This window comes from Agelaius tricolor, unplaced genomic scaffold, assembly GCF_023055355.1.
Source record: "Agelaius tricolor isolate 1412-34295 unplaced genomic scaffold, bAgeTri1.0.p SCAF_6, whole genome shotgun sequence".
NCBI lineage: Eukaryota > Metazoa > Chordata > Aves > Passeriformes > Icteridae > Agelaius > Agelaius tricolor.
Window position 1 is genome coordinate 2,047,258 of NW_027269266.1, and position 12,811 is coordinate 2,060,068.

A 12,811-nucleotide genomic window follows, 5' to 3' on the forward strand; every position below is an offset into this window, starting at 1 on the left:
GCACTCAGCTGGTAAAATTTTAGAGGGAAGACTCAGAAATAGCAGCAGTTTGAGGGAAAAAAACCAATCTGCTCTTACCAATCAGTTTCTCCAGACCATCTGCTTAAAGATCAGTTCCTCCTGGAACTGTACCAGCAGCGAGATAAACAGAGGGGGACAAGGGGGATCATGAAGAGAAGTGTGGAGAGATGAGCAACATTCCCTGGATGGAGTAAGGTGTTGAGCTAGAATTTATGGCAGGTGCAAACACAGCTGCAGTCAAAGTCAGAGGAGATAAATCATGAGATGCCTTCCCTTCTAAATCACCAGGAATTTGAAGAGGGAGATGAGATACAAACTGAGGGCTAGTGCAGCTGGGAAGGTGGCTGTTTCCCAGCAGTCTGGGATTTCCTTGTGCTCTTTGCTTTTATGTTAGGAACAATGGAGGGACTGGAGGATTAGTGCAAAGTCCATCCTCAGAGGAGCTGAAAGGTGAAGCTCACAGCCTCAGTGGTTTTCTGGGAATGACCAAGGGTCAGCTGCTAAGTCTGAGATGCCAGAAGTGGCCAGGAGGTGAAGGCACAGGTTGTAAGAAGTCACACTAAACCAGAGGTTTGTTTCTTGTAGGGCCTGGGTTGGAGATGGGGTAAATTTCCAGGGTTCAAGGGCCAGAGCAGCTGGGTCCCAGAAACACTGGTCAGCTTTATTTCAGACAGGCCAAAATGGTTATTGCTCCTTCACAGCCTGAGGGATTCCTGGGCTAGATGAATCCAGGTTTCTGCATCCTTTGAATTCACTGAATAGGGAATTGAAACCTCTCCTGGGCTGTAGAGCACTTACAGCTTGAGAGGCCATCATTAACATGAAACCATCTCTTCATCCCATGCTCTTATATCCTCACTCACATTCACCTCAGCATCCCAGCCCACGAGCAGAGAACAGAAAACACCAGTCTGCTGTGCTGTGGGGATCCCTGGCAGCCATTCATGGAAAAAGGGGAAATCCTGCCCCACATCTCCAGCCCTGAGGAGAGGAGCCCAATCTCAGCTCACCCCATCCAATGCCCCATCTCAGGTTTTGATCCAGCACTACTGAAGTCTAAAATAAACCCTCCAAACCATTTCAGGATCCATCCTGACGATCCTGTAGCATGGACAGGGGATCTTTTCTGACCAGTGGAGGTGGCTGAAGCACAAGGGCCAGTCCAAGTGTTTGTTTTATTGCCAAAGCCATGGGAAGGAGCAGCTTTCTGGAAATGCAGCACCTGAGCAGCAGCTCCTGGCCACAGCCACTCACCCATCTCATTTCAAAGACATTAAGTAGAGCCCAGCCTGCCAGCTTCCCTAATAAGCTGTTCCAATGTTTAATTGCCCACCATGATCAGAAATAGCATCTTATTTCAAGGCCTGCTTTACGTAATTTTAGCTGCCAGGCAACAGCTCTTTCCAAGAAGGCTGAAGTGCTTTCTGTGGTCACCCAGGCGTGTCTGGGCAGAGCCCTGGCCTTGGCTTGGGGGCCACACTGAGCTCCTGAGCCTGGACCTCACAGCACTTGGAGCAGGAGGAGGAGCTGAGCTGTGCTTTTTCCTCTTTTCCCATCCCCACCATGCATATCCCGTTCCTTGCCCTCCCCACCAGGCTCCAGCACATCCAGTATGGCTTGGAGGAAGGTCTTAGAGCTCTAAGTGTGACAACATGAGAGAGCAGACAAGCCCCATAGCTGGCCCTCCCTAGCCATGATTTTCCTGGGGTATAAAAGCTGCCTTTTCTCCTTTTGGAACAGAGAAACAAAAGACAGCTTACCCAGGCTGAGTGTGAGCCTCTGGACAGTCAGTGTTCCTCAGCTGCAGCTGATGAGCCTCAGGAGGGAACTCCAGTGTTGAGTTTCACTCCTCTGGGCAAAACAGGAGTTCAGCACTGTCCTCTCTGCAAACGAAAAATGGCACCTACTGGGCCCAGATGCCCAACTCTAGTGGAGACAATGAGGGCAATTCAACAGCCCCTGCTTTACCTCATCTAATGCCAGTCCAAGCATTCCCAGTAATTAGGCCTTTCAGCCTGGAAAGGCTGGAGCCACAGCTGCTTCCTATTTTCCCAAAGCTGTACAGAGCATTAGTCATTTCACTGGGGCTGTTTTATTGCTGTGACTACAGCCAGGGCCCAGGCCAGCCAAAGCAGCCTGAATTCACAATGTGCTTCAGGAGCTGGAAATGCTCCCCTGTCCCCTTGCTGAGTCCTGCTCTTTCCTCCCCACCCAAACAGCCCAAGGCTGCCTGGAGCAATGTCCTGCAGGGTCTGGGTTCCATCGTGGACCGAGCTGACCCAGGGCTGGCTGGCACTGCCACCCCAGCCATTAATCATTAACCAGCCCTGGCAGTGACCTTGACACTCAATTAGTCATGTAGTCCTTCCTGAAGGTGAAGCTTTTCCTGGTGCTGTGCTGGTTGGAGAGGGGATGAGGGGTGGATTTAGCAAGCAGGAGTGCTGCTGTGGCTTTGTGTCTCCCTGATTTCTTAAGATTTTCTGAGCCTTCTGATGTTTCCATTCTTGTAGCAAACTTTCTCACACACTTTATATAAATAACTTACTGTTTTACATTCTTTTATAGAGGAAGAAAAGTTTGAGGGACTGTTGGTTTGTCCAGTGTCATTGGAGAGGTGGCACTGTCACCCTCCAATCCTCTGTCACTTTTGGAAAACTATAAATGTTGGAGTAAAACAATAAACTTCCCTTTTTCTTCACCTTGAGAGCAGCGGTGTGTGCACTTGTGTAGTAACAATTTTGGCAGTGCACAAAGGGCAGTGGGTGTGAGGGGGACCCATCTGCCTTCACCCACCAGCTTTGCTGCCTGGGTTGTGCCAGGAAAAGCTTTGATTTTAGCTCTGGAGGCTCCAGGTGCCCCTGGCTGTAACATCCAGTCAAGGGCCAGGCACTGATGTTCGGTTTCCAGGTTCTCTGCCCTCAGTCAAGAGCAGCATTTGATCTTTGCAATTTCATTTATAGCACCTTAACAAGTGGGGATGACCCAGAGAGCAGCCCCAAGCCAGAAGCTGCCTTGGCTGTTCAGTGGCCACCTCCCAGCCCACGTTCAAGGGATGAACTTTTCTCCTCTTCCCTTGCAGAGAGGAAGATCTCCCTGGAAATGGTGGCAATGGGAGAGGCTGGCCCTGGAGGTGGAAATTGAGTGGTTCTATGTTATTAATGTGGGGGCAGAGAAATGAGCTACAGCTGCTTCTCCTCTCCTCCCCTCACAGGTAAAGCTGGGTCTGCCCAAGGAGGCAAATCCACCTCCTAACCAGTGACTTTCCCTGTTGAATTCCTGCCCCTGAGGTGGTTGACTCACACCTTGCCAATTTGCATTTCACCTAATGCTGAGCAAAACTGGTTTGACTGAGATAAGGGCTGCCCCAGACACTGCTGTTGAAACCCCACAGTGAATGCCCCAAGACCCTCAACATCCCTTTTTTCCTTTTTAAATTCTAAAAGTTTCTGCCCTTCATAGTTTCAGCACAGATGGGAAGATTTCACTCCATAAATACCAGATTTCATGTCTGGACAGGAGTTGAATTATGGGATCATCTGATTAAAACCTCACATTTAATCATTAATGAAATGAGCTGCTTCATTATGTAAGTCATATTCCTATTATTTCTAACTTGGCCACTGGCTGAAAGGAGCTGGAAAGTCCAAAGAAACAGCCAGCCTTGTCTGTGATTCACACTCCCCCAGCTAAAGGAGGAAGGGAGGGGCACCATTTCTCAGAGCAGTGGGGAGCCAGCACTGATTGTGAGCTTTCAGATGGAGAAAGGATCCCCAGGAGTGAAGGAGATCCAAGCTCCTCATTTCCAGTCAGACAGGTTTGGTTGGGGATCTGTGGGGCACTGCTGGCTCTCAGAGGAACCTCAGCATCCTTTGGGTTAATTTTTCCAGGAGAGGTTGGGATGCTAAGAGGAGCAGGGATCCAGCTGTGTCTCACAGCTGGCCAGCTGCTGTCTTCCACAGGGAGACAGGAAGGTGCCTGCTGCCTTCCACAGGGAGAAGGGTCAGCATTGCTAAAAAACTCCACTGCCCTCAAATATAAGTGTCTTTACTGGCTTTCTTTTCAGGTTCTTCCTGTTTTGATGCTGGAAGGAAAAACCCCTAAATAAATTAAAAAGATAGCTGAGGGAAGGAGGCTTCACTTGGGTTTTTCTTTGATAAGGAACTTTTAAATGTGATATTAAAAGAAAGGAGAGTTCTTTGGCTAAAGATCTGAGCTAAGACCATGTTTTTTATTTAGTTCCTGATAGCCCTCCCCTCCAGGGCTGTAGGTGAGTCAGGACACCATTTAGAACAGTGTCTGCCTCCTCTGTGGACACTGAAATATCCTCCTGGATCTGGCTTTTAACCTGCGTGGGTGTCAATCACCTTTCTGGGAATTGAAGTGAAAAATGTCTTATTTTGTGCTTGCTGTTTGTTTTCCTGCCTGGAAGCTCTCTGGAGGACCAGAGAGGGAGCTGAAAGTTGCTGAATGTGTTCCTGAGGCCTCATGGGCTCAGTCTCCAGCAGTCCTTCTGTGTTCAGGAAGGAGTGAGCCCTTCTGACTCCTCCTGCTGAGCCCTGCCCAGCTGTGCCTGCTCAGGGAGCAGAGAGGTGCTGGGGCTGTGCTCAAAACACCCCAGGAAACACCTGAGCAAGGAGCCAGGGAGGTCTGGATGGACCAATGTTGGCAGCATTTTTTGTGCTCTTACTTGGTGTTCACCTCTTCAGGGTGACCGGCACTTGTTGCTCGTAACGCGAGCAATAAAAACCTTCAGGCAGGGATCACAGCTCTGCTCTCCCCCTCCCTCAGAAGAACACTGAGCTGTGTTTTCTCTGAGCCTGGATTTGTGAGCAGGACTGGCTCACAGGAAGGCTGGTGTGGGTTGTGTCCCTGCACAAGCACAGCCTGTCCCGTGGCTGCTGCAGTGGAGCCAGCTCCAATAGGATCCAACTCCACGTTTTTATGGACATTGCTTTGGGATTCCATTTGTTTCTGGGAGTTGCCCTGTAAACAAGCTGGGTTCTGAAGTTGTTTCTTGGGCAAAAACCTCAGCAGTAGGAACAGGGAGCATAGCTCAGAATTTTTCCCCCACGACTGGTGGGTGTGGTAGAGGATGGATGGGAGACCTCCACCCATCAGAGGGGCAGCTGAAGACACAACAACCACCTCAGATATTCTCAGACACCTTTGTGTGGGCAACCTGAAACCTGCTTGTTCCCCAAGGAGGCTGCAGAGCTTGGAGAGATGCTGGGATTTGTGTAAAATAGACATTCTGGGTATTGGTTGGCTCCCTCTGTGTGCTGCTGTGCCTGCATGGAGCTGGGAGCCTGGTGCCCTGCCCTGAGATACCCGGTTGAATTTACACCTGAATGTTGGCCTGAAGTTGAAGAGCTTCATTCCTTGGGCTCCCCCAAGGCCAGGAGACCTGACCTGACCTGCAGTGACTGCCCCAGGGGGGCACAGGACTCCTGGAGGCCCTCTTGTGTCTCCTCCACCCCTCGTGCCATGGTGGGAACAAACCAGTACTGGTGTCAGGTCCAACAGCCCAGTGAGGATCCTTCCCACCTCTTCAAATCCAGGGAAAATGATCCCAATGGATCCTTTCCACCTCTTCAAATCCAGGGAAAATGATCCCCAATGGATCCTTTCCACCTCTTCAAATCCAGGGAAAATGATCCCAATGGATCCTTTCCACCTCTTCAAATCCAGGGAAAATAATCCCCAATGGATCCTTTCCACTTCTTCAAATCCAGGGAAAATGATCCCCAATGGATCCTTTCCACCTCTTCAAATCCAGGGAAACTGATCCCCCACCCAAACAGCAGTGTCCTATCCAGTGTTTGCTGGGCTGGGATCCTGCACTTTGCTTGGCCCTTCTTGAGCATGGATGGCCTGGGAATGGGGGTTCATCCCACCTAACTGTTAACAGCAGAGACAGAGACTCTTCAAAATGTGGATTTTCTGTGTTAAACCTGCTCTGATGGCAAGAGGAACCCAGCTGACCAGCACACTCACTGTTACATCTTATTATATCATTATTTTGAGTTTTGCTCTTCCTTTGCCTTCTAGCTCAGCCTGCAGGATGACAGAAGGTGACACAAACCTCCCAAGCATCGAGAGGAAGCTGGGACTGCAGATATGGGGCATAGAGGTAGGACAAGAGGGATGGCACATGTCCTCTGTCACAGTCATGGCACGTGTCCCCTGCACATCTGTGTGTTTGTGTTTCAGGGAAGATTAATTCTTGCAGCAATCTGTGTGGGAAAAGAGGGTCCTAAAGATAAGATAGAGTGGGAAACAGACTGAGTATTTCCCCATGAAATGTTCAACATGTTATTGTTTTGGTTTCCTGCTCTGTAAAATGGAGATGATAATGTTTACAAAGGAAACAGGAATGTGGTGGGACTGAAGTAATTCTTCCAGCACTGGAAGCTTTTCTCACTCCTTTTTGGAATCAATGCAAGGCTGTTTTAACACACCAGAAATCCCCTGTTTCACCAAGATGGGTTATTCATAGGTAGTCTTAGTCTACACCAGCAGCTGGCATGGGGAAAACACCAATTTTTGCAGCAAAGGCATTCCATGGAGTCTATTTGTACTTCTTCCTTGCCTTTCCTACTCTGTGTCACTGCAAGGAGAGATCCTGCAGCTTGTGTGGTTGCCTTTTTGCTGCTGGTGGTATCTGGTTTTGGATTGCACCCGAGCTGTGCTCAACTCTGCTTTTTCTGCCCCAATTCACCAAGAACATTCCCCTGCAACGAGAGTGGGTTTAGACTGAGGTGCAGAATCCCTCAGGGCAGCAGAAGGAAGAGGCTCCAACATCTCCAGGTGATATTCAGCAGGTCACAACCATGTTCCAGATATCCCAGGGCCTTCCCCTTTCCATTTCTCTGCAAAGCACTGAGCGGAGCTGCTTCCAGAGGATCTGTAATTAGAGCTGTGTGGGTTCACAGGGGTCATGCTGGTATGCTGGGAGACAAGTCAGGCCAGCAGAAGAATGCAAGGCTCTAATTTCAGGGAACCTCAGAGCCAGCTCCAGCCCAGGAGCTGCGTGAGGACTGGTGGGTGGCACAGCCAGGCACCTGTGCTGGGCAGGCATGGCTAATTATGCATGGTTAATTATGCACTCGTGCCAGAGGAAATCTGCAATTAGGGTCTGGAGGGGTGAGGGACCATCAGTGTTCTCAGCTCTGTTTTTTCTCAGCTGGTTGCCCTGAGCCCCTAGCAGAGGGGTTATCCTCACAAAGTGCTGAAAATTATCCTCGAACTCATGGGTACAAAGAACTGTGCCCAAAACTAAACCTAGGATGAGATGTCCTCACTCTCCTGAGATCATTTATTTTAATTTCCCTACAAATAAAAAATTTGTAGGGAAATCAAAGCAAATAAAATTTGTAAATTAAAAAAAAGTAGGGAAATTCCCTACAAATGCAAGCTCTGGAGCACTTCAGCCTGGGTCCCAGGTGTAGATCTACAGGATTGCACAAGGGCAAGGACACTAAAACATACTTGTCAGTCTGGCCAAGCAAAATCTTCATTTTCCATGCTCACTTCTTAGTACTTTGAATATTTCCTCCAGAAGTGCCTTTTCCCAGCTCACAAACTCAGCCCTGATTCTTCCTTCTCCAGCCCCTGATTGTCACCTCAGTGCTTTGTGCAGCCCAGCCTGTCCTGTTTCATACACACCAACTCCTGGCTCTTCACTTTTAGCAATGACCCCAACTCTGATTTCCTTTCAGAACATGAAGATGGTTCCTGTGCCTGAAAAAGCTTATGGGACTTTTTTTGAAGGAGACTGTTACATCATTTTGCACGTAAGTAAGACAGCAAACACTGCTCTCTGTTGGGCAACTGGTTCAACCCTTTTAATTTAGATTTGCCTTGGCTCCTAGCTACCTGTCCTGTGGAAAAAGCACCGCTGCAGTGGTTTTGCATGTGTGCTCACCATCTAATCATGGATCTGAATTTCACGTGGCTGTTGTGACAACACTGCCTGTTTAGTAAATCAGAAGTTCAGAGGAGCCATTAACTTAGTAATTCATTAAAAGTGTTTATCTTCCAATCAGCAAAGATTCTATCTTTCTTTCCTCCTGCAAACATCTCTGAGTCATACCCAGGCATGGCAAAATGACCAGTACATTCCTGGAAAACTCAATCAAGGACCACATTTAAATGAATAATGGGAGTCCGTGGGGGATGTGGGATGTGACCAGCTGGAGGGTCTCATTTTTGGCAGGTGATGTGTGCCATGAAGATGCTCCATGCCGTGTGTCACGTAAGCAGCAGAGGCCCTGCAGCCCATCCCATGTCCCCATAAGGACACTTCAGCCCCACCCAAATTTGGTCCAGACCTATCTGAGCTGGCTGTGAAGGGCTGCTGAGAGCCAGCTCTGCTCTGTGCAAACTGCCTCGTGGTCTCAGATTTTGGCAGGAGGATGATGTGTTACACTCACCTCCTAAAATCCCTTCCAGATCTCTTCATCTGCATAGAGCAGCCCAGGTCCCACTGAACCCAAACCCATCACAGGGTGGAGACCAGAAGCATTTCCCACTTCCTGGGCCTGAGTGTGCCTCCTGCACACATCTCTGTCAGTGGAGAGGCAGCAACACCTCCAGTGCCCCACAATACCCAACTGCACATCATCCCCCCGGTGCCAGGATGGGAAGGCAGGCTAGGACAGCAGCACAGGATGTGTCTCCTGCTCAAATGCCCACACAGATGCCTCTAGGGTACTTTCTGAGTGCTGGAAGCCTGAGTTACAGGCCCACAAACACATGCTTAGAGCAGAATGCTGGAGTTCTTGCAGGGAGCTGGCAGTGTAAATATGGATTTTGATGCTCACAGGCTCAGCTTCTGTTGCAACAACTTCCCCAGGCAGAAGAGCCCTTCATCAGCCCACTATTCTCCTTTTCCCTGGAAGACAGGAGGGTAAAAACACTCATCTCTGCATTCTGCTTCTTTACTGGAGCCTTTCCAAATAATGATTGTCCGTGGGACAATGGGACTTTGATCATCTTCAATAGCAATGTATTAAATTGAGTGATTTTTCCACAAATTAATTATCTGTGCCTCAGGAGCAGAGCTGGATTTTATTCAACTCCTTCTGCTGTGTTTCGCTGTGGTATCACTGCACAAAGCAAATAAACAGAATTTAGTGTCAAATCCAGCTTATAAAATGAGCTTTTATTACCTTTCCCAGGTGTCCACAATGGGATTTAACACAGTGGGTGCAGAAAAATAACTGGCACAACTCAAATAACACTGAGCACACCTTCTTCTCAGCCTGCTTGCCTCCTTTTTCTAGGCTGCTGGGGTTTTCTGTAATAAGATGAATCCCAGCATGCACACACTGGCTCAGCTTCATTTGGAGTTATGTCTGTTTTGCAAGTCAGCAGGAATTCCAAGGCAGTTTGTGCTGCTCTGTCATGTGCTGTGAGAACGACAACAAGAAAGAAGGGGTAGCATCTCCAGGCAAATAAATAGCAATGTGCATTGCATTTCAAAAGGTATCCTATGAGAAGAACCTGCTATAAGTCATAATATCAAAATGTACAATAGTAGAACAAGCTGAACACATTAATTGCACGGGCGCTCAGTTTTCCTTGATAATGGGAGTTATAAAAGAATATAAAACAGAAACATCCTTCAGTTCAGTCTATAAAACCCAGAAACTGCTCTGCTGAATGAGGAGAGCTCCAGGCTGAGCTCCCAGGGAGCACCTGAAGCTCTGTCCTCTCTCCCCTTGCCCAGGAGAAAGGCAGAACTGGGAAAGGTCTCCATGGTCACTTGGTTTTCCGACATAAAAATGTTTTCAGACACGGACACTCACTTGATAATAGGAGTTATAAAAGAGTATAAAACAGAAACATCCTTCAGTTCAGTTTATAAAACCCATAAACTGCTCTGCTGAATGAGGAGAGCTCCAGGTTGAGCCTCCAGGGAGTACCTGAGGCTCTGTCCTCTCTCCCCTTCCCCAGGAGAAAGGCAGAACTGGGAAAGGGCTCTGTGGTCACTTGGTTTTCCGAAACAAAAATGTTTTCAGACACAAAAATGTTTTCAGACATGGGTGTTCCGTTTTCCTTGATAATGGGAGTTAGAATATTAAACAGAAACATCCTTCAGTTCAGTTTATAAAACCCATAAATTGCTCTGCTGAATGAGGAGAGCTCCAGGCTGAGCTCCCAGGGAGTACCTGAGGCTCTGCCCTCTCTCCCCTTGCCCAGGAGAAAGGCAGAACGGGGGAACTCCGTGGTCACTCTGTTTTCTGACACAAAAACGGGCTGTGCCTTCACCTGGATTTGTCCTTCCCGCCTCTTCCAGACCAAAAGGAGCTCCCGTGGCTCGGCTGTGGATCTGCACTACTGGATTGGCAAGGACTCCTCCCAGGACGAGCAGGGCGCCGCGGCCGTGTACGTGACACAGCTGGACACGGCGCTCGGGGGCAGCCCCGTGCAGCACCGCGAGGTGCAGGGACACGAGTCCGAGACCTTCCAGAGCTACTTCCGACACGGCATCATGTGAGTGGCACCAAATGACCCTCACCGAGGGGGGCTGTGGCCCCTGAGGTTCCCTCTGCTTCTCTCTAAGTCTCAAAAATGTGAAAAATACAGAAATCACAGAATGACCGGGTTGGAAGAGACCTTCAAGATCATGGAGTCCAACCCAGCCCCAACAGCTCAACCAAACCCTGGCCCCCAGTGCCACATCCAGGCTTTGTTAAACACACCCAGGCATGGGGACTCCACCGCCTCCCTGGGCAGCCATTCCAGAACTTTCTCACCCTTTCTGTGAAAAACTTTTTCCTGCTATCCAACCTGTATTTCCCCTGGTGCAGCTTGAGGCTGTGTGCTCTGGTTGTGTCAGTGCTGCTGGAGAAAGAGCCCAGGGCCAGCTGAGCACAGGCCCCTTTCAGGAGCTGCAGAGAGTGATGGGGGCAGCCCTGAGTCTCCTTTGCTCCAGGCTGAGCACCCCCAGCTCCCTCAGGGCTTCCTCACAGGGTTTGTGTTCCCAGCCCCTCTCCAGCCTCCTTGTCCCCTCTGGACACTCCCCAGGTCCTCAAGGTCCTTCCCAAGCTGAGGGGCCAGAGCTGGGCACAGCACTCCAGGTGTGACCCCAGCAGTGCCAAGTAGAGGGACAGAATGACCTCCCTGGTCAGCACTGATGCTGGTTAAAATTCAGAGCAAAGAATTCCTATATTGAAGGAATTATTTATTCAGTCTGGAGCCATGGCATTCTGTTCCACTGGTCATTTTCCCAGATTTTTGCAGTAAATGAATCTTAACCTCCCTTTTGTTCACCTCAGGGTCTTTGTTCCTCTCCTCCACAGACTTTGAAGTGTCCATTCCGAGCACTTCAGACTAATATCCACCTTGCAGTGAAGTGCTAATTTGGCTCATACTGGGTGTAATACTCCTGAAGTGGAAGGAAAAAGTGACTGAACCTTTGTCATCTAAAAGATACTGTTGAATATATGATATGTTGATATATTGAATCCAATCCCAGGGATATTTTTTTTTTTTTGCTCACTCTTGGGTTTTTGGAAGCACTCCAGTTACTGTCCTCCAAGGAAGATCTTCATTGGCAATAAACAGCCTGAGTGCTTTGGTTTCAAACATCTGAAGGAAACTCAGATAATCCTGGGTCAATATCCTCCATCCCAGTCTGTCTGGATATCTCTGTCTTGTGCATCTCAACAACCTCTCATGAATCTCCTCAGAACTTTTCTGAGAGAGAAAAGCGCTTTTAGCCTCATCTTGAAGATGAGTAGGGGACAATGAAGGACTGAAAATGAAAATCAGACCCTCAAAACCAGTCTGTCTGGAAAGCTGCCTCTGAAATCAACATTAGAATTCATCTGGGTCTAAACCACATCCCTGTGGTCAGTGAAGAAGTCTGAGGCAGAATGAGAAATTAAAGGAAGCTCTTTCCACATCTTGGCAGGTGGACTAATCACCACAGCATCCTCCTGTGGATATCTTAAGCTGGGCCAAACAAGTCTAGGGTGCTGTGAGTCACATTTCTGACCACATTAGCCAGTACTTTTCCACCTACAATAAAATACATCTAGTACCCACATGGCAAAAATTAAAATAAACAATTGTCCCTTTTTTCACCTAAATGGCAATTGCATTGTGTCAGTTATTACTGTAGTGTGAACAATGGATCTGTTTCTAAAATGCTCTAGGATATGTAAGAGTGGATTAGAATCACCCCAAAAAACCCACTAGAAGGGCTGTGGGACTTCTGTGGGGGGTTGTGCCCTCTCATGATTGTGAAAAGTTGCCACAAGAGAGGGGATGGCATTGTGGCATGAGGTGATAACAGTGCTGAGAGTGGCTGCTGCAAAGTGTGTGTTCAAGGATGGAAGAAAAAAAATTGGGAGGTAAAATCTGAGAGAAACACAGTGTCCTGTAAGTGTTTACAGTTTTGTTCTGCTTCTGGCCACAGTTTCCTGTCTAGGCTGCTTTTAATAAAATAGCTATTTTGAAAAAAACAAAATTTTAGCAGGAAGTTTGTTTTCTGCCAAGTCTGTTTCATATTTTAATTGAATGCTTATGGAATATTTCAATTTTGGGATGCCACTGCCATGGTCAATGGGATTTTCAGTTTGGTTGGGATACAATTCCATTTCCATCCCTGACCTGCCTGTTCATCTTCTCCCAGGATGTTTAATGCTTGGAATCAATGATCTTGAAAGTCTTGTCCAACCTAAATGATTTTATGATTCTATAATTGTGTGCACAGCAGAAACACAACACCCATAAGAGGCAGACAGACACCTTGAACAGGACCATGAACAGCAGTGAGGAA

At 48.3% G+C, this 12,811-nt stretch overlaps 1 protein-coding gene across 1 annotated transcript in view; it reads left to right on the top strand.

Annotated features, from left to right (window-relative positions):
- The window catches only part of VILL (villin like), a 37,493-nt gene that overhangs the window by 5,362 nt on the left and 19,320 nt on the right, over window positions 1–12,811 (top strand). Inside the window, exons 2-4 of the mRNA XM_071428506.1 lie at window positions 6,070–6,151; window positions 7,740–7,814; window positions 10,322–10,518. Of these exons, the coding sequence (XP_071284607.1) occupies window positions 6,083–6,151; window positions 7,740–7,814; window positions 10,322–10,518 (341 nt within the window). The 5' untranslated portion in view covers window positions 6,070–6,082. The remainder of the gene's footprint in view (window positions 1–6,069; window positions 6,152–7,739; window positions 7,815–10,321; window positions 10,519–12,811) is intronic.